This window comes from Emydura macquarii, unplaced genomic scaffold, assembly GCF_026122565.2.
Source record: "Emydura macquarii macquarii isolate MOO-44397 ecotype Brisbane River unplaced genomic scaffold, CSIRO-AGI_Emac_v2 contig_1786, whole genome shotgun sequence".
Lineage (NCBI taxonomy): Eukaryota > Metazoa > Chordata > Testudines > Chelidae > Emydura > Emydura macquarii.
Genome location: NW_027131923.1, coordinates 163,820 through 191,709, shown reverse-complemented (window position 1 = coordinate 191,709; position 27,890 = coordinate 163,820). Strand labels below are relative to the sequence as shown.

Sequence of the window (27,890 nt, the reverse complement as noted above, 5' to 3'; positions counted from 1 at the left end):
TTGAAGCAAACATATAAAAGGAAGGAAATGGAGGCGGGGCAGTGGAAAAGAAAAAGAAATTAGGTTTCACAACAATGAACATACATTTCTAAGTTCCAGCACTTACCAAGCTTGGCATATAAGTGACTCAGGATCCGTGCTGGCTGCACTCGGATTGGATGGATGTCTGCAATGCTCTGAACACTTATTCCATGGTGTCTCAAGAGTTTCTTAATTTCATTTGATTCTGCCAAGACAGTTACTGTACAACAGAAAAGAACAGCCCTAAGTTATTGCTATATACCCACCATGTGGGTGTCTAAAAATGCTAAAGACCATTTTCTTTCTTGATTCGCCAACCCCCATTATATCACTGGGGTTGCAAGAATGTGCAGGACATCATTTGGTTCTTCATTTCCCCATATTTCTCCGCTTCCCTCCTCCCCACAAGATGCAGCTGTAAGATACTGTAGCAAGCCAATTTATCCATGTCAGTGGGATACACAAGCTATGAATGCTATTTATTATTTCTATAGCAGTAGCATGCAGGTGCCCCAATCAGGATCAGAGCCCTACAAACAAAGAAGATCCTGCTCCAAGGAATTTACAATCTAAGGCCCTGATCCTGCAAAATGCTCTGTGTGGGGCTTCTCCTACATGGGTCAGTTTGCTAGATTGGGATCTAACAATCTAGTACAGACCTGTTAGTTAATACTGTTGCATTCATGAATATTTACAAAAAGTGAATTTAAAATGTGCAACCATGAATATTTGTACAGGAAGTGAACACTACAAAATTTGCTGTATAGGAATAGAAACAATCCTAGCAGACATCATCACGGGCAGGAGAATACTCCTCCCCTAAAGTGCCACTTGGGTTGAGCACAGAGGAACTGTGCAACAATCCCATAGCTAGTTCTGGGGAAGAGCTAGAGCTGTAAACCACAGGCTCTGTGGTATTTGCAGGGATAAACTAGACAGCTGGCAGCTAGGGTCACAAGCGGCAGGGAGTAAGGGGGGATGAAGGCTGCTCCTGGCAGACCAGGCTCCTGACTGTTTCTCAAGAGCTGCACAGATAGGCAGTAGAAGAGCCTTTATCCTTTGATCTGCTGTGACACTGCTGCCCAGGTATTGTTACATCCCCCTAATCTCATCTTTCTGGCTGCTACCCCCATGGAGGAAAGGAGCAGGCTCCTGGCAGTAATACTGGGGATGCTCAGGGGATAGAGTCTCTGTCCCTGCCTCTTTTTGACTAACTTAAGTAGTGTCCATAAGCCTGGTGTGTTAGCAGCAGCCTGCCTGCATTCTACTAGCTAGTTCATCCACCACCTCCAGTGAATGACTGGATTTGGGGATTCCCCCATATACTAACCATTAGGATGGTCTCAAGTTCTCCTTCTGCTTCCACCACACCTGGTTCCTTAGGGGAAGTGCAAACCTTCCCATATGTCATGCCTACTGGCATGCTGTCTGCTCAGCTTCCTGTCATATCTGCCCAGAGCATGCCCAGACTTGCCTTTCCCCAGGAAGTGGAAGCAGGGACTGGGAAATGGCAAATTCAATCTTAAACTGCTAATGAAAGAGTTTTAAAAACAGTAATAGATTGGAGTAAGCTCTTCCTCATGAAAAAAAACAGACATGATTAAAAAAAACCCAAAAAAACCCACTTCCCCCAGTTTCTCTGTCTGATATCATTACCAGGGTATCCACATGCCATGCACCAATTAAACACTGAGCATGCCCATCAGTGTAACACTGCATAGTGACCTGCCCTTCCTCCATCATTTTACTAGTCAGAGCATTTTTTTAATTCTGCCTTTCTTTCTTGAGGGGATAGAACCACCCTTTAGCCCATCCTTTCACCCAGAATGTATCAAAAATGAAATCACTAACCTTGCACCACAACATCAGGTTTAAAAGCAGTTGAAAATCTCCTATTTAAGGGATCAATTTCGCCAGGAGCTAGAAATCCCTGCGATAAAATGGAAAAAGAAAGAACCCAAGTTAGGTGCCTTTAACATCCAGTATATTTACAGGGGATCCTCATGCTAATCCTCAAACTTCCACAAATGTAAAACAAACATGTATTTTCTGTAAAACCTTTAGCTGTAATTTAAAAAAAAAAAAAAAAAAAAAAAAAGACTGCAAAAAAGGTGTTATTGTCAGGACTGAAGCCAATCCATGTGCCCATCTTTCACGTGTTAAGAGTTGGAGCACCTGCACATAATTTGGTTACTTCTGTCATTTTTTGCAGCTGCACTGAAACACCATAAAGTTAATCCTATACTGAGTCTTTATTGGATTCAGTGCAGGACTGATACTGGGTGAATACTCAGAAAACTGGAGGTTCAGTTCAGTTTGGACAAGCATTCAAAATGTGTATTTAAACCTATGGAGGGGTCTCCCTTTCCTCAAGCACCCCAGAGTAGTCTCCAGCTCCTTCCTTGTGACCAATCCCTTTCCTAAGATCTCTCTCAAGCTCTTGACTTTCCTCATATCTCTAAGACTGGTGGCAGCGCCCAGCAACAGACCTGGCCAGTCCACTGTTTGGTCCTGCTGCCTGGCCCTGTCCACTTTTATAGCTGTCAAGGGCCTGCCCATTTGTCTGAGCCCAGAGTGCCTTGCAATGTTCTCTGACAAGGAAGCCCAATAGTGCACAAGGTGTGTAGTTCACAAGGGGCATGCATACATGGAGACTACACAATGTTTTGACCAACACACTCTTTATATCCTCATAAGAAACACAGATAACAAATCTCTTTTGAAATGAAATTTACCACTTGTGGGAAAAGACTGAAATTTCATGAAGTATATAAAAACAAGATAAGCTTGGGTTTTTTAAGATATCTTTTTGCTTCACTCTATGAAAATGTAAGGTAAGAGGTGGAATGAAATGGGAGTAGCTTTGTGTGAAAGAGAACAAACACATTCTAAGTACTTGGACTTTGATAGAGAAACAGAATCGCCACTTCTACCAACTCACAGATGCTTCTGCCTCAAAACATATTGCATCCAGTTGACACTGAATGAGAGCAGGTTGGACTGGGCAGTTCTCAAGAGATCAGTGCAGCTCAAAGTGAACTGAAACGTTATCTCTCTGGTTTTACAGACTAATTACCTCTGCTAATAGGGAACTGAGGATGTATAAAGACTGGCCCCACAGATGAGGCAACTTTCCACCTGGGACACGATCCACTGAGTGAGGATTTTCATACTCCTCATCCACCTGCCAACAAACATAAGCAAGAAATGAGCCCTACCTGGTTATCAGAGATATGTTTCAAAATACTTTGTGCTGTTAAAGATCTGCATCTTTCCGATTTTTAACTTGCCATCATTAGTGCTGATATATTGGGCCCTCCCATCCTGCTTCCACCTCCTAGACTGCAAGATCTTTCAGACAAAGCCCACACCAGCCTTTGTACAATGACTAACCCAACAGAACCCCCATGCTGATCAGGGCTTTTGGGCATGACTATAATGTAATCATTTACACTTCCACATTTTCTTCTTCCCACTCGAACTGCTTCCTTACCCCCAGCAGCTCTGAACTGATTTTGGATATCCTTCCTGATCCCCTGCCAGGTAATCCTTGTATTCTATTGATGGAGGCCCACCTAAGCTTCCTGGAATGAAAGCTGAACATGCACCCTCACAGTACACTCTATCCTATCCTTACTGGGTTTGCAAAGATGCTTCATGAGGAAAGAAATAGGGAAATCTGCTAATAAAAAAGGCCATTAATTTCTTTGCACAGTAACATAATGGTGATCTGATGAGAGAGACAGGGAGGGGGAAATATTAGAGAATTTTATTATACATGAGGCTTTGTAAGGTGTGTATCTGACAAAAAAGAGGTTAGGCAAAGCCCACCCTACCTATTTCTTGAAATCTCTACCAGATTTACGGTTTCCAAATGAAGGCCACAAGAGAGGTTCAGCGCTGTGCTTGCACATAGCAGGCAGGGTGGTACAGCTATAGTCGTATTTAGCTTCAGATTTGTAAAGAAGACTGGAGATGTCAACACTCCATCTTTAAATATTCTGGTCTGCACTGGATTTAATGTCCTCAGTCAGTGAGGATTGGGAAGTTTTGGACTGGGAGAGAGAGGCTGGCATAGCAGGAAGGAATTTGATAGGTTAGCAGTTTGAGCTGGCAAAGGGCTCAGCCAGGCTGGGTTTGTTAATCAAGAAGTGGATCTGGTGAATCCCTGTCTGCAAGGGTAAAAAAACCTGATTTATCTGGAAAATCTCTCTGACATCCAGGTTTTGAAAAACACACACTGGACCGATAAGCACAGTATAAGAGGCGGGGCAGAGTTGCTTTATTTCTTTGTAGCCAGTCTGTTCTCATTTCACTGTAGATACATTTCTCACATTTATCCCTTTGCAATGCCTCCTCCGCCCCCAAAAAGACCCCCACAATTTTGCAAAAAAATTTGTCCTTGATTTTTTATGTAGACAAATTTCTAATCTGGAATTTTCTGACCATTTTTAATATTTCCACGTATACTCAGATAAAAACAGACTACATCATATTTTTGTGCCTCTTTAATAACTGTCATATCTGACACCTAATCATCTGGAAACCTGAAAATTCACCAGTCTTATCACCGGGACATGAGAGATCTTTTTAAATTTAAAACATCAAAACTACTGCACAAATATTTTAGTTAAATACAGGAAGTAACAAAAGCATTTCTCATACTGCAAATCTATATTGGTCAAGTACAAGAAATGTCCAAGCTGATACTTATTTTGATATCTGCACTTTGAAAGCTACAAGAGGTGCAGCATTGTCACAATACCTTGTCTGGAGGGACAACATACAACTCTGGCACCAGAATAATTCCATTCTTTTTTCTAATAAGTATTCCCTCCAGGGCCTCTCTGTATTCTTGTACCTGGAAACAAAAAAAACAAAAAAAAAAAAAAAAAAGTAGTGAAAGCACATATTTCCTTAAAAAGAGAAACTAATGTTATGCAGCAGAAAAACAACATTAAAACAATGCTGAAATCTTAGAACTAGCTAATAAACCTGCTATAATTAATTCTAGGCATGACTCAAGACAGTGCAACAGTGATAAGATTATAATGTGCTGTCAAATGCAAGAGCTGTTCAAATTCAATTCAAATTGCATTTTTAGATTCCCTTTCAATAGGCTACTACAAATTGCCAATCTAAAAAGCATGCTTTGACCTCATATGTATAAAGAATAACCTTTGTTACTTGTTTTAAACATGCAGCTGGAGAAAATGGTTAGACACTTATGTCCAATTTTGACCCATATAGATCTCTGGTGCCCCCAAAGAATTCATTTGATTCATTCACCACCCTTCTTTCTTCGGATTCACGGAATCTACTTTGCTTTTCAGACATCTTCCTGTCTCAGCTGTATCAGGTTTTCCAAGATTTTATGATACAAAATGCATTTGATCTGAAACTCTAATTACTAATTTTGCTGAATCTCCTCTCTTTCCCACATCATTAATTTAAAATGGAAGAAAGGAGCTTTTTTATTGGTTTATTGACTGACTTTTTCTTTCAAGATAAGCAAAACAAAAACAGTTTATATTTTGGTCTCCTCAGAATCCGTTGGCCAGATGTATAACTGGTATCTGAATCAGAGTAGAACTCATCTAAGATTCTACAATTCCTGGGGAATAAAAAGACTATAAAAAGAAAATAAAAACACATATAAAAAAATAGCTTTGAAAGTAGAGGAAAGCTTTCTTTAGAGATATTCAAATGAATTGGGCCCTGGTGACACAGGTATTTCCATACTGGATAAGGCCAGTGGTCTGTTATTCTAGCATCTTCCTTCCAAGACCGCCAACTTCAGAAGACACTACAAGAAACTGCATAACGGATAACTATGCAATATCTCCCTGCAGGGGAAGTTGCTTCTTGACCACAGGAAATTAGTGGTTGGCTTACGTCCTGAAGCATAAAAGTTTATAACCCTTATAAATGGGTATACTCTGGGTATTCAACTGTGTCTAGTCCTACTTTGAATCCTGTTAAGCTTTTAGCTTCAGTGATATCTTGCAGCAATAAATTCCACAGATTAATTTTGCATTTCTTCTCAAGAAGCTGGGCTGGTTCCCCTCCCCCCCCCCATATAGTCCTATGGCCATCTATATGTTTCATAATTCTCTCTTTAGCTATTCTTTCACTCCATTTACAGTACCAGGTACTGAAATGAGGCTTGCCAGTCTACAATTCCCAGCATCACTCCTAGTGCCTTTTTTAATGAGAGCACAATACTTGCTCCCCTGTACACGACGTGATTTTAATAATACTTCTGTTAGTTCCTCAGCTTCTTAATTCTTGAGTTTCTTCAGAATTCTTGAATTGATACCATCTGGTCTGGGTGGCTTGTTGCTATATAATTTAACAATTTGCTGCAGCACCTCCTTCAAATGATGATCATTAAAAGGCTGGCAACTTTGCACTCCTGAAGAGGGAATGCTCGAATCAACAATGAAAGATAAACTACTCATTCCATCTGCAAGCTCCTTCAAAGGACCAATCCTAAGGCACAGAAGTCTGTAGACTCAGTAGATCGGGTTTGCAGATGCTGAGCATAACACTGGGGAAAAAGGGTCAGGCTGCTGGGAGCCCACTCCAACAGGGAAGGGGTATCAGATGTGGATGGTGAATCCATGCTATGCAGATCCACTTGACATTGCCCCTGGAAAATAGCTCCAGGGGTTTTTGCACCCCTATGCAAGCCTCAGAACAGCTCTATTGCTGCTTCACTGCCCAGTGTGGGGAGATCTCCTCAGGCACTGGGGAAGGAATCTTCCCTAAAACAACCAACACTGGGATCTAGTGGGGAAAGTAGTCCGGAGGGATTTACTCAGAAACAAGGAAAAATAAATGATAGTGCAAAGAAGCACAGTAACAGCCATACTGCTTACTGCTTTTCCATTACAGCCTAACTCAAGCAGTTTCCTCTTTCCTTACCTGAATTTTGTCCCCATTAAACACTCCATCAATCAGGAAGTATGTCCAGAACACTGGCCACTCACATTCTATATTCTCAAAGAGTTTGAGCTCAGCAGGATCATAGTGTAACCTGTTTGGATCCTAAAAATCAAATCACATTCATTTACTATTCTATACATGATATGAACAGGTGTGTGTGTCACACCTAAACCCTCTAAAGACCATAGGAAATACAGGATAAAGCCACACACGCATATTTATCACCTTTTCTTCCCACCCACTTGTACCCACACTCACTCAACCAAACCCCTATGCAATCCCAGCAACCTAGGTCTTATCGAGACCACCTTTGCTCTGTCCACTGTTTGATGACAGTGTGCATGTGAAACTAACCTTTATTTCTTATTTTTTGTGATTTTGAGTGTGCTATTACTTCCCCCTTAGGAAACATAACCAGTTATAACAAATGTGTTTTGATATTAGAATGGCAAATTATGTTTTCTTGTTGTTAATAATTGTTTTTCTATCATCTAAGCTCCTCTGGCCAGGTTTCATTATCAGTGTGGACGTGTTGATCTTTGGATTGTCTACCACTGTATACTCTTTCTGACGATGCAGGATCTTAGTTATGATACAGCCAATCACTTTATGTAGCACAAAACAAACAAACACAAGCATGCAGTTTTGATAAATTTGGGTTAAAAAAAAAATCTTCGAAATGTCTACTGAAAATTTGTAGAAGTAGGACCTCTCTTGGTGTTTTATAGCCATCTCGAAGGAAGCGAGAGCAACCATAACGTCCCTGTGGAAAAAAGCAAACAACATTCTTGAAAATGTCAGGCAACTTGCTACGCATCAGGTGTCAAAGTTGACATTGCATAATAGAAATTTTTTTTTTTATTATTTTATATTACTTTGGGGTAGGGGAAAGGTGGTGTTTAATCCCTCCCTCCTATTCACACCCACTGTGCCCTGCAATTCTTCAGCTAACTGGCAGGAGGGGAAGATGACTCAATTTATTACCTCCTCTCCCACCAAACAAATGAACCAAGAAAAAAAAAAAAAAAAGAGAACTCTTACTTGCAATTTGGTGAGGATTTCACCTTTGGTTGCATTAACAACGTTCACATCCTCCACTGCAAAAGCTGGGTAAGAAATAATGGACAAGAGTCCTGCATCAATCTCCTTTGACGTGGATGCCCTTGGCAACATGGAGTATAGAATAGACTGAGCAAAACACAAACACAGAACAAAAAAGGTAAAATAGTCAGCCTCATTCAAGGAATTATGTCAGATGCAGAAAAAGCGCATAATCAGTGTTCAGAACAGCTGGGAACTTATTGAAGGAGAACTATTTAAACTGGAATGATCGAAGTTACTCACTGGTGGCCCGTAACCTACTAAACATAGTATACACAGCGTATTGTGTGAAATCATCAGTATGCTAAAGTTCTGGTTTTGTTTAGTTAACATTTTCTACAAGCAGGGTGCTTTTCACTGGCTGGTTTGAGCTCCCTTATAGCAAAGGAACCTCGGAGGCTGCTCCTTTACCTGGCAATGTTCAACTTCATCAGGAAGGACATGAATCATCGACTTGCTCCCCCCATGGGCTCCAAAAAGGTCTAGTTCATCAATTGCTTCCAGTGCAGCCTTCAGAAACACAGACACACATTTATCCAGAGTTGTGCACTCCCCGCCTGACCCAATGCCCACTGAAGACAATGGAAAGATGCCAATTGACTTCAATGACTTGTGGATTGGGCTCTTACAGACTTGATAAGGAAGTGTGGGAATTTCTGACCTCACTTTTTTAGAAAAGAGAGTAATAATTATTTATTTAGATTTAAGCAAACATAAGACGACTCCCCCCCACTTTCCATCAGTTAAAAATGTAATGTCTAACAATCAAACAATTACAAGAACAACATATCTGTAATGAATCAAGAAAATATTACCGATCTCCCCACTTCTCAAATTCCCAAAGAATCCCAGGCCTCTGGGTCATATGGGCCTTGCAGCCCACCTCAAGGTCAACAGACCCAGGCTATTTCAGTCCCAAGGAGGATTATTATATCCTTCTATTTCAGCTGTTGCAGTCTTAAGAAGGGAAGAGGGAGAGAAGGAATATTTCCAATGGAGTGGGCTCCTCTGAGGGAGCTGAAGAAGCTCCTCAAAAATTGATGATGGGGACAGAGGGATCTATACCAAAGGGGCTGTGAAATCTGTAACTCTGCTAGGGTGTGGGGAGCATGGACATGTACTGGGGATGGGACAAAGAGACAGCTGATGCTGGGAGCTCAGGAGTCCGGCCGGCAGAGCTGTACTTCTCACAGAGCTCTCTCCTGGAGTTGATGTCAACAGAGTTACACCAGAGGTGAATGTCTCCTTGTCCTATTTTCATCCAAGGTATTCACTGCAGTGCCAACTGATTTCTGACACAAGCAGCATACCGTACAGTATGTAACTCCTACTGTCTTGTTCTTCCTGGAGACCAGGATACATAAAATCCTCCAAAGCTAATACCAGGAGTGTTATTGCTAAGCTCTGCAACTATGAATAGCCTCTCTCTACTGGTCTGCTGTATAAATCAGTAGATCAGTTTTTGATTACAAAAATTTCCTGTAGGGGAATTTACAACTGGACTCATGGGTAGTCTTAAAGATGAGCAAGCATGTACAGAGTCCATCAAGAAAACATGCTCCATACTGCATTGCTGCTATGGGAACAGTTATCCTCCACTTCACATATCCCCTCCTTACCTCTTGTATTTGGAGTGAAAAAGAGTAAAATGTACTGAACAAAGAAAACCACATTTTCCTTTTATTTAGCAGTGGGTTGCTTTGCTCCTCCACACATGCAAACATCTAAGTTTTGTTCAGCGTCACAGAGGATTGTTCAGCTAAAAGCAAACATGCATTTTTCCTCCTGCAGTGCAACATCAGCCAAATATCTCACACCCAGCAGGGATATATTGTAGCTAGGCCTGCACAGTGCTCTCTCCAGTACTGACAGTGGTCTGTACAGATTTTTCATAGCAAGGTGCAAGTCAATTACGGAGCAAGCTTAATCCTAACCCCCCATCAGCATTTGGTTGGTCTTGTCTCAGTATCCATATAAGTCCTCTTTCTGAACCCTACTTACAGGGCTCCTTATAATCCATTTTGGAAATCTACTAGGCTCTTGGCCCCAAGACATTTGGTGGCAGTGAGTTCCACAGATTAATTAGGCATTGTGTGAAAAAGCGGATTGTCAGTTTTAAGTGCGTTGCCTTTCAATTTCATTGAATGTCTCTTTGTTCTTGCATAGAGACATTCACAATGCCTGACTTATACCATTAATTTTTGTTTATATGCCTCTATTATTCATTTCCTCACTAAAATATTTTTATTTAATTCCTTAACCAAGCATTGTTACTTTTCCAGAATTTCCTTCTGACTGGAGAGCACCATGGAAGTAGCATATCTAACACCCAAGAGACAGCAAGCCCTTTCTGCTGGTACATCTAGTTACCTCTCTGAAAGATTCTTTGCACCCTCTAGAAAAAGACATATCCAGGCTTCATAGATGAGAATTAAGGCCATAAAAGAACTAAAATGACATTGAGATAGCACATATATCTATCTCCATTAATAAATACATATTCTGATGTAATCAACTAGCAACCACAAAGTCAGATGAATCAAGACAGTGAGGCAAACAAACATGTTAGAGAATCACCGTGCTAATGCTACATGTGAAGAACAAACCAGTAAAAATATTTTCACCTTGGCCATGCCTACAGAGCTTGCATTCAGTTCAGGGATGCCTTGATTGGTTTTATCACCACGTTCCCATATTCCATAGTCCTGAAACAAAAAGGACAAACAGCTGAATTAAAAAACCACAACCCAATAACAAAAACAAAACCATTTATTCATGGAGTTAGGACCTGACCCTGCCAAGGCCTACTCGTGCTTAACTTTGAGTTCAATGGTACTTCTTACACGCTTAAAGTAAATCTCCTGGGAGTAAATCTCAGCAGGATTGGGGACCTTAATCTTGTACTAGTTTCCTGATACAGCAGGAAAGTCAAGGCAAAGAAAGCAACTCCAACACCATACACCATTTCCCAATCCCTTCACATCAATACTCCCCCTCCTTTCTCCTTAAAACAATTTGGTAATCTTTTTTTCTTTTTACAAACAATGATATATTTTTAAATGACAAATTGGGACAATAAGTACCAAGAAACTGGACCAAATGTTATTCAAATTATGATGTATGAAAATCTCTGCTGTCACAGAACAGTGACCACAGACACCCATTGGTTTCAGTTCTGCTACTCCAATAGGAAAGTGCAATTCCAGAGTGGCAAATCAGGCCCATTAGGAATTCAAGAGTGTATGGGAGAGCACAGTTTGGCCCATTATCTTGCACTTCCTTCAAGATCAGTTTGGGTATTTTTGTGCTCAAATATTCCTCTTTTAAACAATACAATAGGTTAAATGGTTTATCAAAGCAGATTCAAGATTTCATCAGAGACATATGCAATTCTTTCTAACAGGGTAATTTCACTCGCAAACTGAGTGAGATCCAGACTTCAGAGCCTTTCTTAAATCAAGCAAGTTCAGGCTCTAGATGTGGTAAATGAACCTTTTAAATGACTGACCTTGGGTTGAATAAGTTCTTCTGAAAGAACCTACCCTTAAACTTTAATCATTTCAGATCCCTACTTTGGCTTGTTTTCCTGCTTATCCTGAGCACCAAGTTCCAAGCAATGGGAATACTGTACAAATTATTGTATAGGTCAGCTATGAAATCTTATCATCAGATTTGCTGCATCAGCACCCCCGCTATCAAAATACATTCCTTTCCACCAGAGAAACAAGAAATTATGTTCAGTCAGTTCCTAGGAAGTACTCAAATCATTTTGATATAATTAGATACTTACAGCAACTTTATAGGCAGCCTCTATGTAAAAAACAAGATTCTGTATAAAGGCAACTTCATCAAGGGTGAACACAATATGCAACCCTGATTAAAAACATAACATAAAAAAATTACATTCTTACACAAAAATTGAAATGTTTAGCAAGAAATAAGTTCCAAATTTTCATTTTATTCACTAGCAACCAATGCCCACTGAAATCAGTGGAAAGATCCCTATTGATTTCACCGTGCACTGAGTCAGGGCTCATAATATCTGCAGTTGAGATAGCACTTTAAAGGCTACATATTCTTTGTTTCAAAGACTCATCAAAATATAAAACTCTCAGGGCCACATTCACACACAGGATGAGTGACCGAAGGTTTGACACTGATTTTTGCTGAGAACACAGTGATAAGGGGCCCTGAGGATAGAAGGCAACATGGGACCATGTGGTGGGTGAGATCCGTAAAGCACTCAGATAAGATGGTGCCAAGGAGCAAAGGACCATGGCCAGGACCGCTTTAATTCATGTTTCTTTAGTAACTCTCTGATCAGGCTACCAACAACTAATCCAAAACGGAGACCAGTCTAAACTCTCCACAGGGCAGCAGTGGAACTACTACCTACCCTGCACAGGCACAATGGACTTCTGTGATCCAGGATACGCTATGGGCTTTGCACCTCCATGATCCAGCTTTACTGAAATTGCCCTTCAAGTGTTTGTTTTCTTAATAAACGTTTGAGTCTTAACTGATCTGGATCTCTTTTCACAGAGACATTGCATCCCTGTAAGTGCACAGAGAGGCTTTAAATGTAGACAGATAGACTATGGTAGAAAGACTACCATATTTTATTTCAAGGCAGTCATGAGAGGCAAGCTTAATTTCTGACGCAGCTCCATATAGATCAATGATAGCTCATCTGCTTTTCCGGCATGTACCCTCAGGACTCAGACAAGCTTAGACTTTTCAGGCTGGGAATCTTACTCTCAATAACCAGACTTAAGGCTCACTGTTGATTGCTGTAAGTCACAGCATCATTTTTTCTGGCATTTTGCCTAGCCATTGGTCATTTCAATATTTAACTAGGGACAATTTTTAAGCAATAACTGCTTTTGATGCACAGCTACATAAATGATGCAATTGCCATCTCTTTTATGGAAGATACTCTTCTGCAACAGCAAATCCTCTCAGGTAATGCACTTAAAGAAATGTGCTGATATTTGTGAGTGCTCCCCTGAAGAAAAAGGAGACATGAGGGTCACAAGCAAAAGCACGGTCAGGAAACCCATTCAAACCATTATAGAGTATTATGCACAAAACCCAAGAGGCAGCCCTGATTTCTCTTTGTACTCACAAGGGTTTGAGAGAAAACAGAGACACTGCTACAATCTGAGTCCCATAAGTGGAGAAACCCTTCTGGCCAATGAGTAGAAATGCTGACCTACACCCAAAGGCAGTCACATTATGTCCTCTTATATTTGAAGAGAGGGCAATCAGAAGATAATTATGGAGTTCTGATAACAAAGGGTTGCGTCTCCCAAACAGATGTTTCGTTGATTTTTTTTAGCATACTCCATTTTGTAGAAGAAAGGCAGATTTCCACATTAATTAAAATTTAATACTTTATTTTTGTTGTTCTGATAGAAGGCAGTTACGACATATAACTTAAGAAAAAATCTGCACCAATGACCAGTGCTAAAACATCTTCTCCTTACCTGATGCAGTCATCTGTGCCAGGAAGAGCAGGTAAAGAGAAGTTGCATCTACTTGTAGATGCCCCCACTGGTCATCCCCCACCACTGTAGCACAAGTGGCTGAGTTATACTTGGCATGCAAGCAGTCCTTGGTAGTCTGCGTGTATTTGAACTTCTCTACTTTATCCACCTAAGAACATCACCCAGGATTTTAGACAAAAAACTTTACAAGAGGCTCTTCAACCAAATGTACATGCTCCAAGAACAGGAGATGATAAAAATCAGGGCACCAACATATTGTCTTACTTTTATATGCCCCAGTTCAACAAAGCACTTAAGCATGTGTTTAAGTGCCTTGCTGAATTGAGGCCTTAGTTACAGCACTGCAATCAATTTGCACAGATATAAATGCAATTTGTTGTAGGTGTGACCAATCATAAAGGCATAACAGAGTTTTGCTCATAGCAAGTGCAGATTAAAAAGACTTATTACACCCACATCTGTACACACAGAAATCAATCCACTGAAGTCTCAGATAAAAGAAAAGAAAATAAATATCTGCTCTGAAATGAAATGCTTTGTAAACATAACAAGCACTTGTCCAGATATGCATGGTATAAATGTATTTCCCCGTATGCAATACACTTATATTTGAGTGGTAACTTTTAAATTTTAATCAAAATTTTATTGCCACTCGTTTTAAATCTCTGGGGCTAAGGGAAGTGCCAAAGGGATGCACTCTTTACATACAAAGGGACTCGAGAGAACCACTGGTCTTGGGAATTTCAATCACTCCTTCAATCTGAGCCACCATATTCCCACAACTAATCTTTCCCTTTCATGCACAAATTGACATTAACACACCAGACCTGATCTTGCAACTGAGACCAGTAAATAATCCTGGGTTATTAGATTACCTGTCTCATCATACATTGCAAAAGGCCCCGCATCAGTTTCACAACATTCTGTAAGAATAAAACAGAATTACAATCTAAAATCACCAGTTTGCTTACCTGTGTCAGACAATATTTAACAACTGGGCTCAGGATCTCTACTACTGGCCTGCCATGAGTGTGAACATGAACATCTGAAATCCTTTAGAAAAAATACATTTCTGTGTATTTTCTTTTCCAGATTTTTACCTTGAATGTGCTTTTTGAGGAAACTGATATGTGGCCACTTGAAAAATCTGATATTCTCACCTCTAGTAAAGCACATCAAAATACAGTGGCAGCCCAGAAAGGCACAAGAGTCTGCCACACTCTTTGATTCTCCACAGAATTATAAAATGTTGATTTATTTTTACACATGCATCATCGTTGCATAAATAAAGGTCCAAATCCTTTCCCAAGGGCACACACTAAACAGCTGAGCTGTGCTCTGGGGAGTTTCTGCTGGGCTGAAGAATTGGGTGGAGAGTCCTTGCTTATTGTGTCCCATTTACGTGGGGGTGTGGGAGACAGAAGATGGATTTGCACAGAGGCAGAGCTAATGAACACACCCTAAGATCTCCGCAAGAAATGGCACAGAGGGAGCACCTGCTAAGAGCTCTTCACATCCCTTTGCATCGTGCAACTACACTAGTTCTGTTGCAAGTGGGACGACTGATTGGGAAAATAGTAGGATTTTCCCCTAAATTCAGTAATTAATCACATCTTTGTACCCAAAAAAAGAATACTGGGAAAAGTTATGCAATGGCCTCAGAATACTAAGAGACAATGCACATTACTGAGTCTGGGCTATTTCTCCCACAGTAGGTTTCCAAGGCAACCATGGGTTGGTGATTAAATTAAATCATTAAATTCACCCAGTGTTTCCAAAATTGCAAGAGGACACTGTAGAAATACCCACTGGGCAAACCCATCCCCTCAACTACTGGGAGAGTTCAGCAGGGTCTCTAGATGAGAAGAATCAACCTTATGGCTGTTCCCCTAACATCACGCTGCTCCTCTCCCTCACTGATCATTCACAGTCAGTTTTGCTCTGCCAGCCTGGTTTCTCTCCATCCCTTTCCCACTCCCCTTACTCCTACTAAACCACCTTTCCTGCCATCCCCTCACCTTAACTCTCCCCATATGAAATTAGCATAATAATTAATACCACAATTTTAAGACAATGGAACTAACAGTACATATGTCAATTATCACTCTCATTGCTTTTCTTGTACATTCTCCTCTACCCCCCATGACCACCTGATTTTTTGCCTTCTTAGCTCTGATTCTGCAAACATTTATGCACATGGCTTCTGATTTTAATGGGACTACTCACAAGCTTAGAATTAACCATGTGGGTGTTTGGAGGATTGGGACCTTAGATCATAAAGTGTTCTAGAGAAAAAGGATGGTGCAGTGGCTAGGGTGCTGGCCTGGGACTCAGGAGACCAAGCTTCAATTTTCTGCTCTGCCACAGACTTCCCGTGTGACTATGGGCAAGTTCCTTAGTCTCTCTGTGCCTCAGTTCCCCATCTGCACAATGGGGATAACAGCACTTCCCTACCTCACAGAGATGTTGCGAGGACAAATACATAAGAGATTGTGAGGTACTTAGATATTATTGTAGCATGGGATAGATCAATACCCCAAAAAACAGATAGATTCTGAACTAGTGCTGGCACTTTCCATGTGTTTGGAAACCCTTGTACAGCATATTCTGGGCACAATAGCACTATAAATAATAAATACACCCTAAAAAATCATCCCATGAAAGAAAATCTGTGAGATGATAATAAATTCACTGTGTATGTTATTTAGACATACCTGCTCCAGTTCATAGGCTTTTGCCTTATCCTCGTCCCTGTCTGCATTCTTCCGATAAGCCATTCCCAGGCCCCACACAGCCAGAATGGTGTAAACATTGTCCCGGACCCAAGCATCCTTTTGCTCTGTGCTGGCCGAAAGCAGTCCAGTAACTGGATTCTAAGGGGAAAGAAAAGAAAATCAGCACACACTTTTCACCTGAAAGTCACCTTATTTAATTGCAGCAGCACTTTCCATATCCAATGATGATGTAAGAAATACAGGGCCACACAAGACTTCATACCTGCACCTACAATGAGACAGTGGGCATTCATACATTTATCGCGGGATACAACCCTGATCTACCAACCAGACTCCTAAAACCTGAGCAAAAGGAGAATCTCCTTAAACTGCTAATCACAAACTGCCTATGACATACAGCTAAGCAGTTCTCATCTCGACCAAGAGCACTTGGTTCACCTATACACCAGCCAGTTCACTGACCTAGCAATATTCAGAGCAAATAGAGGGAAGGTCCCCAGCTCAAAGAGCTTACCATCTATTTAATGACTGATCCTGCACCATTGATTTCTGTCATGCAGAACCAAGCCCGAGTGAGAGCAACAAATGGGGGTTGGGTTTGGTGAGCAGAAGGACAAGGGTTATAAACAACAGAAACATTCATTTACTCATTATTGGCATAGAAGCAGGTTCAGTTAAATGTTTACATGACCTTATTTTCTGGGAAGAGGTAGTTTTGAGGGGGAGGAAACGTCAACGGTCCTGTGGGCTTTTTAGGAAGGATTTGAATGAAGATACAGGTGGCAGTTAGGTAAAAACTACTAGTATAATCAGTACTATTATTTATTAGTAAAATAAAGTAGTATTCAGTAGCCTAAATCAGGGAACAGTGCCACAGAGCATACTCACATAGTGCACACACTGTACAAACGTCTACACTGCAGAGATGGTCTCTGTCCCAAAGAACTTATAGTTCAAGCAATAGAGGTTGGGTAAGTGCAGAATAATCTCTTGGATGCTATATGGAATGTTCCATTCAGATAGCTGTCTCTTAAATACCCAAACAAGGATTAAAGACATTTCCAAGTTGGAAAAACAAGAGCAGAGGATAAACAAAAAGAAAAAAAAATGATTCCGCAGAAGCCACCTGCAGTGGAAGTTAATTAGAATAGGGACAAGGGTGAGCCTCAATGGCAAATCTCATATTTCTAGCTATTTTACAGTCTTTTGTTCATTCCTCACTTACAGTATAAAGAATGTCTATGTAGTTCTATCATTCTAGCATTGCAGTCCCCCTAGCAGTTATATTCTGGGCCTGGCACCAGTTGTGTAATGGAAAGTTCTAAACGGTATTAAGATTGTTCCTCCAAAAATATCAATATGTGCACAAGATAGTTGGAGACCCATCAACTACCGGGAACCAGCCTGCTTTCTAAGGTTTAAAAGGTGCTGTGATAAGAAAATACACAACAAGATCCAGAGGCAATCCCTTCCACCACTCTACACCAGAGTCTGAAGAACTTAACCTGGACACACTGTACTTGGTCGAAAAGTGAAGTGAAGTGAAGTCCACTCTGTACTTCAATGGGTGTTGGGTCAGGCCTTTTGTGAAATATCATGGACTAAGGTAATTCTGTATGCATCATGGTACCTTCAATTCACAGGAAGAAACGTTAACTGATCAATAGTTTTAAAAGTTTGCTTTATAAAATGCTTACTATTAAAAATTAGGAATTTTTTTTCAGTTACTTCTTGCTGCCATACAAAGTGTCCACCCCTGCAAGGAGCAGAGTGTGAATGATGAGGTACTGGGTAAGCTCAACTCCATGGACAACAAAAGGATTTCAGACCACCTTGTAACATTAGGCCCACAATGTGATTATAAAATGTAATTCAGTTTGCAGGAAGGGAGCCTCCCAATCAGATCTGCATGAGCAAATCCATATGCCAAGAAACGCCACTGAAGTCAATGGGGTTCTTCAAGGACAACAGGCTCTGTTGCAGAGACCTGATTGCCAGACTGAGGCCTTATATGGTTATTGAATTGTGCTATGTCTCTTTCTATTCAATGTATTTGGATTGCACTACATCGATTTGTCTGGAAACAAGTAATACAAATATTAAAAATGCCAGATTCCAATCTCACTTTCATTGGTGTAAAAATGGAGTAATTTCACTGGAGCTACTACAGAATTAAACTGAGATAACTGAAATCAGAGTCTTGCTCAGAGCATATTTTAGCAAACACAGTGGCCTACATAACATCAGCATTCATCAAGCAGAGCATTGATATTAAGGTCAGACGTTCACTGAATTCCAGCAGGGTTTGATTGTATGAAGTTGAATGTGATGTATTTTTGTGATCGCTAAATGTCAGCTGATAAAAACAAGATAATCAGAAGTGGTTTCTATTTTAGCTACATATTATTTTCTCCTTAAGTATCCCATATAATTTTTTTAAAAAGAAAATCTTTAAAAGTTGTCTATAAAATAGATATTGATATTGGACAAAACACAAAAAGTGTAAATAAACAACCTAAATTGATGAGTGAAATAAAATAGCTGAGTCATTATTCTTTTGTATACTGGGCTATAGAGAGTATAAATAATTTAGTGTATACTCTTCAAATAAAAACTGCTATAGAAATAAAACAACTATATCAGAAGAATAATGATATTGCATGAGGAGGAGACATACTGAACATTTTCCCCACTGGGTTTTCCTCAACTTTTACTAACATATGATCATGGCTATACTTCCTCCATCATATTAACTCCACATAAGGACATACAACTAATCTATCCACCTGCATTCCTAAAGCACCTATCACGAAGATGTCTATACACTGCGAAGGTCATATTTGTTAGCAGAAAATAGAATATACACTTTATGGCACCAGTCCTGCAAGGAGCTCTGACTTCAATGGGATTCCAAGCAGGCACAGGGTTCCCCCTACACAGAGCTCTGGGCAGGAGGTCAGCCTGTATTTGGAGTCTAGGTCTGGCTTGGAACACATATTTTCTAAATTAATTTTGTTTTTAAAATATATCCATCCTTGAATAATAGGAACACACATAAAATATCAACTACTATTCCTACGATATTTGTTTTTCAAAATGCCTAGCATGCTAAATGCCCGGTACTAGATTTTTATCTAGTAACTAATTCTTGAGCATAGTGTTTCTCAAAGCAAGCACGGACATCCCCTTAGCTAGGTGAACACAATACTTTCTTTTAAAATCTACTGCTGTCATGAAAAGTGTACTGTTCAAGCCTGTAAAGAAATAATGGCACCCATTTTACAGCACTTCTTTGTTCATATGCGCACAAGTACTGCTTTGATAATTTTTCCTCTGATTATATGATCTGTCTGAAGGGAAATTGGCTTTTCTTTTTAAAGACTAAACTCTTCTCAATATTGACCGTTCCACAGAAAAGAAAGAATTATTTTCTTATATTTTGCACAAAAAATGAAATCTGTGATCTGAAGATTATGGGCCAGCTCCTCAAATGGTATAAATTGGAATAAAGACAATAATCTATCCCAGTATACACCAATTACATCATTCCTTTTTATTAGATTTCTATTTGATTTTTAACAAATACTATCCAAACACAATATATGAAATGGGTCTGAAATGGCAAAACTCCTATTGACTTCAGCAGGAGCAGGTTTGGGTCCATAATTCCCTCCTCCACTGCCTTGCAGCCTCTTACAGTGCTTAGTAATAAGTATATTTGGAAACTGACTCATGGAAGAAATTCCTTGCTCTCATCTTTATATGCTGAACTATTTTAATTGAATCACACTATCTCAAAGGACATTGTAACTTTTTTGCACCCCATGTCTGTTTTGAAGGATCAAATAGACGAGCTCAGCAAACGGAGAGCACTATGGTATGTGTTTATGCATATCCATGAGTCAAAACATATCTAGTAGGTCACATTTTTTGCCTACCAGCCTTGACAGTGTCATTCTTTTACTATTTATGTATTCAAGCCACATAACAAGGATTCAGCATCTGACCTGAGTTACCCTGCTATAAATCTGAAATCATTCCACAAAAGTAAATTTAGTGGAACTGTAGATTTTTGCCAGTGTGACCGAGATGAGAATCTGGCCAAAGAGTCTAGTATGAAGTATATTGTATTAGACAGTTACTAAACAAATTATGTTTGCTGGCAACTCTGCAATTTATCTGAAAGCAAGACTGAATCCGAAATAGAGTTGGTTCAACCAGACAGTGGCTAATTTTGCTTGATACCCACTCAGAATGAAAAGAAGCCATCGTTTACTTTAGAGAGGAGATATTTTTCTGTGGTTATGAATGCTGCATGTCCAATAGCCACAATTGGGAGTAAATACAGTACAAGATATTTATTGGTGGCATCTTCCTAAACTAATACTCCACGTACTTGGTACGATACACTCGACGTCATACACCACCACATTATAAGAAATATTTTATAGCATAACTCACCACGTTCTATTTCCTGCAATAACAGATTGTACAAATACACTCTTCTCCTTAGTGCAACATGCTGAATCAACACACTCCGCTCCATACAATGAGCTCCATACACCCATTCCAACAAGCACCGGTTGCTTTTGGATCTGCCCCAAACCAGTACTACTTTATGTCTGCTAAGCAATTATCCAGCCCACTGAATTCATATCAGGAATCCCACAGAGCCGACTGAAATAATGAATAAAATTTTAAAAAATACACCCAGAAGAAAAAGAACTCCCTCAAAATAAAGGACTAAAGGGACTGGGGAAGGAGCAAGAGGGTTCCACTCTTCTCTGTGCTGACTCCCCACTCACCTGGTGACATAAAATGGTCTGCTGAACCAGTCGGGCATACCCATCCAAGCGGACACCAGAGTTGCTTCTGCTTCTCATCTTCCCGAGGCCTGGGATTTTTGTCTCTCTCCTTCTGCGTGTGTGTCCCCCTCCCACACGCCAAAGCAGCAGGAGGAGGAACAGTCTGGCTGGGACCCTCTCTCTGAAGCAGCTCTTATTCTTCCTGGTTCATTCATGCAGCAAGCTCCACTGTGACACTTGCTAGCAACTGATGCCCTTGTTCCAAAATAAACAGATCAGCTGTCACCAAAGCAGGGATTATAGAGAGGGCTTACCCTTCATCCACATAGGCAATGTGCACAAACATTATACTACAGATTCCTCACATAATCAGATACCATAAATGATTACTTTATTTCCTCCACGCTATGTTCACACCAACATGAAAGAAAAAACCCAATTTAGGCCAAAATAGTGCACTCTGCTCTTAACACCTAAAACACATACATTACATATTGCAATATATTACTTCTGTCAAATATATTCCTAGTGATCACAAGTCTACATGTTATCATTATGACCCATAAGCAAGCAATATTGCTCCAATGTATAAGGAACATTCACGACAGAAGGAATATATTATATAACACCTAAATGCATGGGCTAGTTACTGCAGCATATGAACCGTGTTTGCATGGAGCCTTTGCATGCAATACCTGTACGTGACTGTTCATAATCGCTGCGCTATAACCCTACCCATGGCCCGTGGTTCAGACCAGGGGGTAACCCAGCATTTTAGTTTAGCACCTAACATGCAGGCCACACGGAATCCGTGGTTCTGTATTTAAGTCAAGTCCGAGACGGCTGCATTGGAGGGCGTGTGACTGTGACCCAGCCAGGGACGGTTCGCCCCGCCTCTGAGCCCGAGGATGAGAATTCACCAAGCACCCGGCAGGGGGTTGACGGGGGGGGCGGCGGGAATTAATTCGCGCTAATCTCAGAGTCTGACGGGGTTGCCGGATGGCTCGTTGGCCAGGGGTTTCTTTGCCACCGCCACCAGCACCAGCACAAAGCAGCAGCCGCCTTTGCGAGTAGGCTGGGGAGCGGGCGCTCTCGACGCTTGCTCAGCTCCCCCACCCGCAGCCAAGCGGCGCCTGTGCGGGGCTCACCCACGCCCGCTCGGGCTGCAGCCACTCACCTGCCGAATGGCAAGCGGGGCCCGGGCCCCGCCGCCCCATCCTCCCCGCTCCCGACCCTGGCCGAGGGAGGGGGAACGTCCTGTCCGGTTGCACAGAGGGACGGCGGGGGCGGAGAGGCAGGCAAACCAGGCACCCGAGGCCGGCTCCTCCTTGCCACTGGGGCCGTTCATTCCCCACCCCCCGCGGCGAGTCCGGGGAGGCGTTTGCACCGAGCTACGCCCCAGCCGGCTGCTGACAGGTGCCCGCTGCCCGCCTCCCTCCGGGGCCGCAGCAGGGAGGGGGTCAGAGGAGCGGCGGGCTGCAGCCGGTGTCTGCCAGGCGAAACACCGGCTCCTCCGCGTGCAAACAGCACCCGCGCGCCGCGCCGCAGCAAGGGGGGCACCGGGCAGCCGCAGCCCGCGCGCACCGCTCAGCCCTCCCGCGGCCGCCCGCCGGCGCCCAGGCCATGCAAGGACAATAGAGTAGCCGACGCGCAAATAAAACAACCGTTTGTTCTTGGAGGGACCCTCACCCGTGATGTCGCTGATGCTTCAAATAGGCTTGAGTGAGGCGGGACTTTCCCTGGGGCCTCTTTTTTTTAAAAGCCCTCTGGCAGCCGTAGGGTTTTACACCGCTGTTAGGACCGAGCAGCAGCAGCCTAGTGCTCCGCGGGCTGCAGCAGCCGCTGCGGGAGCGCGGACTCCGCCCTGCGCTGTGTCTGCATCATCGTCCCGGCGGCTAGGCGCCTGGTTGTGCTGGCAGCCGGCGGACCCTCTGCTGGGGCGGGGAGCGGCTGTAGGATCTCGCCCCACGCCGCTGTTCTTTCCCTAGCAGCACGAAATCTGGCCTTTCGTCCGGGAATAGGAAGAGCTTGCGGCACCTGAATCCCATCCGCGCCTGGTGTACAGCGATCCTCTAGCCCAGAGTTGCCAGCTCGTGAGAGATTTGAGGGAGGTGGGAGGATGACTCCTGGAGTCATGTTATTTAAAAAAGAATCTGAAGTTTCATTTTAAAAAGGCCTTCAGGGGGGCTGAGAAAAGTTGGATACCGTGAATGCTGAAGGAACAAAAACCAGAGGCGAATAAAGGAGACACAAGCATTTTTTTTAGAAGTCTCATGCTTTTTAATTCGGTCTATTGACTTTGGGCATTGGAGGGGTGTGGCTATGGTAAATTCAGCGATGTGAAGTGATGGGGCTCCTTCTAAAGACATTTCTGAAAGCGCTTCAGAGGCTGCACTTGCAATACTTAGAAACATGCTTAACTTTACAAGCCTGAGCAATCCATGTGTGTGAAATCAAAGGGACTACTTGTGCTAGTAAAGCTGAGCACATGCATAAATGTTTGCAAGATTGGAGGAGGAGGCTGAGGAGCCTCGGGGCAGGCTTTCAGATTCACAAAAAATCTGACTCCAAATTTACCTTTAGCAACTATCAATATGTAAAAAGCCTAAGATCCATTGGAATGTTTATATGAAAGTTATTTTGAAAGTTCTAATTAATATGTAATTTAGATGGTGGTGGGAGAGGGAGTTTGAAAACCAATAAACTTTTCCCTATAGTATTTATGACTGAGGCTGAGTATTTGTGACACAAGCTCCTGCACATAGACCCCTGTGCTTACATGGAGGCTTGCTAAACTCAACATGATGTTGCAAGATCAGGATCTTACACACTGAAGCACTGTGTTAACACAGAAGAAAGTTAAATTAATTAGAAAGTCATTAGAAACAAAAGAGAAAATGCACCTACTTCCATTGTCCAAGCTGAGAAATGCAAAATAAAATAAAAACAATGAAAAGTCCAAAGTAAATGGGATTTTATATGTTCTTTTTGGTTTAATATTATAAGATGCCATTTGCAAAAGTAAGGACATATACTTGAAAATGAACTGTTTTTAACATGAAAAACAAATTGACACTGAAAGCAAATTTGAGATTGAGGGTGTAATGGACAACTGAGATGTACACTTTTGCCTAATTAACTAGTTACTCCTGTTTAACAATGGCATACCTCCATTAAAATCAACAGAGTTTACCAATATGGCACAGAGCTCCATGTTTTGATTTCAAATAAAGTCACCTGACCTGCATGTGCACAACAGACAGTTCTTATATAGTTCCTTGCTCTTCCACTGGTCCTCACCCCTCCCTAAAACAAAAAAGAACCAGAAATGTGGGTGGCTGTTTAACCCCATAAGGGAATTTTCAAAATAGTTGAAGGCACAAAATCCACTCCTTAAACATCTTCAAGGGATTTGTATATGGAATTAAGAATGTTATTGAAAAGCATTTATTTTGTAATACCCTGTATTGTTGACATGATTACCAAATTGATTGTGACTGACAATAAATGTAGAGAAGATAGAAGGAAATGGAGATCAGTGAATTCAGTCTTTGCACTACAAAAGTGTTGTCATATACAGTACAGGATAGGGAAAGCAAATTTACTACTCAGAAGATCCTTGAACTCTCTAGCCGGAGACCTGACATTGGAATTTAGATAACAATTTATTGGATTATGCACAATCCCAGAACAGAATCCAGCTCACTCTCCCATAGCCATATTAACTCTGTAGTGCTAACAGGAATACACAAATAATAAACATTTTTTCTGGTCACTAAAGTCAACTTCACAATACTTTACTGTTGTCTTAAGATTTAACATTCAAACTGAAAGGAACAGGGAACATCATTGCCCCTGTTAAAATAGTTAGTTTTATAAAAGATAGTAAGAGGAGAAAATAGACAGGAGTTCTCTTTGTTCAACTTTTACAATCACAGATTTTTCCCATTCTCAAATTTTTAGAACAGCTTCAAGTCTGGACTTGATGGCTTTGTTTCTGTTGAACCAGTACACTTATGACCAATGACTGCTAAGTGTTAAGCATTAAGCAATAACACAACAGCATTGACCTACCTGAATACTTTGTACTTGTCAACACATCTAAGTTAAAAGTCTAAAAGAATCTAAAATGTGCACCTCTTTCTGAATACTTCATCCTGTATTTTATTGGCTCTGTTGCATGCCTCTCTTTCTATATATTTTAATGTGCTCATCACCATGATATCTAGAGACCTGATATCTTGTTAGGATGTCACATGAATTCCCAACACAAGGAGGGTGAGGTAATATCTTTTATTGGATCCATTTCTGTTGATGAAAGAGACAAGCTTTCTAGTTTACACAGAGCTCTTCTTCAAGTCTCACCTGTCCTGAAAAAGAGCTCTGTGTAAGTTCAAAAGCTTGTCTCTTTCATCAGTAGAAGTTGGTCCAATAAAAGATATGACCTCATTCTCCTTGTCTCTTTAGTATCTTGAGACCGACACAGCTACAACAATACTGCATGCAACAATATGTAATAAGAATAACTCATTAACTTTGAATGTCGTAACTCTTATCCTTCCACGTCCCTCATTTTTGTGTTTTTCCAGTATAGACTTAGCTCATCAGCACAAGGACTGGTCGGTTTTTTTCATTTGTCAGTAATGTCATGCAAACTGTGACACTATGCACCCCTGTATTCACACCCTACACACTATTGTAATAATCTTTGTACAAAATATGCCTTGTGAGCTGTCATTTGAAAACAAATAACTCACTGGTCGATAACATTCTTGTGTGATGTATGTATGTGATGGGTTTTAAGAGTCATGAATATCTGCTGGAATTATAAAGTGTGTGTAAAACAGATATGTCAGGCAGAGTTGTTAAATAAGTCTATCCTAAGCAGAGGAATGTGTGTTTACCTCAGTGTATCTATGAGCAGTAAACAAACCCATCAAGCTAACAAGGGATGGAGGCAAACCCCACACTAACAAATGGGGGAAGAGACAGCATGGCATCTACACTCAGCAACAGATAGAAGCTTGGTCTGGGTTTTACTTTTCAGAAGAACGCATTTCAAAGGTTTTACTGGTCTATAAAAACGTTGGGGGGGGGGGGGCGCTGAACCTCAACTGATAAGCAATTGAATCAACTGATTCTATACAATGTTACTGTATTATCAAAGTGTATTGGGTGAGGTCTTTTCTGAAAGCTCATGACACACTGATGATTAATGTCATTGTGAAAAGTACGTATTGGCACTCTGTAGGGAATTGTGGATCCTCACTGACATTGGGCTGTGCAGTCTGCCCACACAGGAGGGAATGTCACAACTATCTACTTGTCTTCTCTGTAAATTAAGCACGGTGGAATCAAAAATAACAGAAGCCACATCTACATAGAAATTATGCAAGGGGATGGGAAGTCCACAGGAAGAGAAGAACAGCATGTCATCCTGCCTTTTGAAGCAAGTTCATTGAACTTTAGAAGATACAAGTAAGGACAGAAGCCATCTCTGGTATCTGTCACTAGACAGACACAAGGGAACAGAGCTCTTACAAGCTGAGAAAGATAGGTCTTTCAATCAAGGGGGAGGGGTTGAAGTTTCTGGAACTGAATATAGGTGAGAAACTCGCTTATATAAAGATCTTTCACCTAAGACGACATGGGAAATGAGCACCTTGTATATCTGTGGAAGGTCCTGACTGAGGGAAAGTCAGCCATGGCTGGGAAGAAGAATGATTGGTGAAAGAAACCATTTTGAACAAAGCCTGTATCTTGCTATGTTAAGTTTTAGACTTTTAGAGGCATTTTCACTTTTATTTGCTTGTTATCCTTTCTAACTTTATTCCTTTTTACTTAGCATCACTTAACCTATGCCCTATTGTTAATAAATTTGTTTTATTTTACTATAAACCAGTTCAGTGAGGTGTTTAAAGGGAAGAAGGTATTCATCCAGTTAAGTTAATAAGTTTTGATGTGTTTTTGTGTCTTTAGAGGAACAAATGAATCATATTATTTCTCTGAACTATCCAGGAGAGGGCCGGACACGTCAGGGCACATGGTTTTGGGAAAATTCAGGTCTGGGGGTGTGTTGAGGTCACTCTGCAAGTAGTAACCAAGGCTGGTGGAAGCTAGAGTGGGGCTGCAGACAGGGGTCAGAGCTGCTGCACCAGGGCTTTTAGCACACAGACACTTAAGGTGTGACCTGCATACTCATAAGCGTTGTGAGCAGAGCAGGCTGGGCATTGTGAGGCAACCAAGGTTACAGGGAAGATGGTGACACAATCCCTCACTGGTCTAGATAGCACCTTCAACCCCAACAAGGCCATCACAATATTTGTCAGTAATATGTCATGCAAACGCTTTGGTACAGTATAAGTAGTATTTTGGCAACAGCTACCTACTTATTAAGGCAGTAGGAGGGACTAAAAGAGATCTTCTGGGATTTCTCTCTCTTCCTCTCCCACTTTTCCTGCTTGCTGTAGCTCACCAGCTGTCTATCTTCAGTTGGGATGCTTTCACCTATGCAGCTAACTCTCCCTCCTTGGCAGACTGGCAGCAGAAGCAGGTGTTTCCAACCCCCCCACAACCACCTGCCCACTTTTACAACACAAAGGCATTGACAGTACAACAAGCAGTGTCTTACTGGGCATTATAATATGTTTCTAATCAGGTTGACTTCAGTAGCAAGCAATTATTTTTTGGACTTGTGTAGACATAACAAAAAGTCAAAGGAAAGTGTTTCCCTCCACCAATTCAGTAGAATCTCAGCCAAGAAGACCAGGTGG

General features: G+C 41.3%; 1 protein-coding gene across 6 annotated transcripts in view; it reads right to left on the bottom strand.

The window, feature by feature from the left end:
- The window catches only part of PHKA2 (phosphorylase kinase regulatory subunit alpha 2), a 63,478-nt gene extending 40,189 nt beyond the window's left edge, over positions 1 to 23,289 (bottom strand). For 2 of the 6 annotated variants that reach the window (XM_067556471.1, XM_067556473.1), the window contains exons 1-15: positions 22,295 to 22,738; positions 21,118 to 21,372; positions 16,292 to 16,450; positions 14,453 to 14,500; positions 13,557 to 13,725; positions 11,861 to 11,943; positions 10,695 to 10,775; positions 8,482 to 8,580; positions 8,011 to 8,157; positions 7,679 to 7,732; positions 6,949 to 7,071; positions 4,787 to 4,882; positions 3,098 to 3,205; positions 1,873 to 1,951; positions 107 to 241 (exon numbers count right to left, since the gene is read on the bottom strand). In XM_067556471.1, the coding sequence (XP_067412572.1) occupies positions 107 to 241; positions 1,873 to 1,951; positions 3,098 to 3,205; positions 4,787 to 4,882; positions 6,949 to 7,071; positions 7,679 to 7,732; positions 8,011 to 8,157; positions 8,482 to 8,580; positions 10,695 to 10,775; positions 11,861 to 11,943; positions 13,557 to 13,725; positions 14,453 to 14,500; positions 16,292 to 16,450; positions 21,118 to 21,195 (1,459 nt within the window). In that variant the 5' untranslated portion in view covers positions 21,196 to 21,372; positions 22,295 to 22,738. Of the gene's footprint in view, positions 1 to 106; positions 242 to 1,872; positions 1,952 to 3,097; positions 3,206 to 4,786; positions 4,883 to 6,948; positions 7,072 to 7,678; positions 7,733 to 8,010; positions 8,158 to 8,481; positions 8,581 to 10,694; positions 10,776 to 11,860; positions 11,944 to 13,556; positions 13,726 to 14,452; positions 14,501 to 16,291; positions 16,451 to 20,773; positions 21,037 to 21,117; positions 21,373 to 22,294; positions 22,743 to 22,806 lie in introns of those variants that run through there. The other 4 variants (XM_067556472.1, XM_067556476.1, XM_067556474.1 and 1 more) reach the window with 4 other exon arrangements.
- Between the last annotated feature and the right edge of the window lie 4,601 nt (positions 23,290 to 27,890).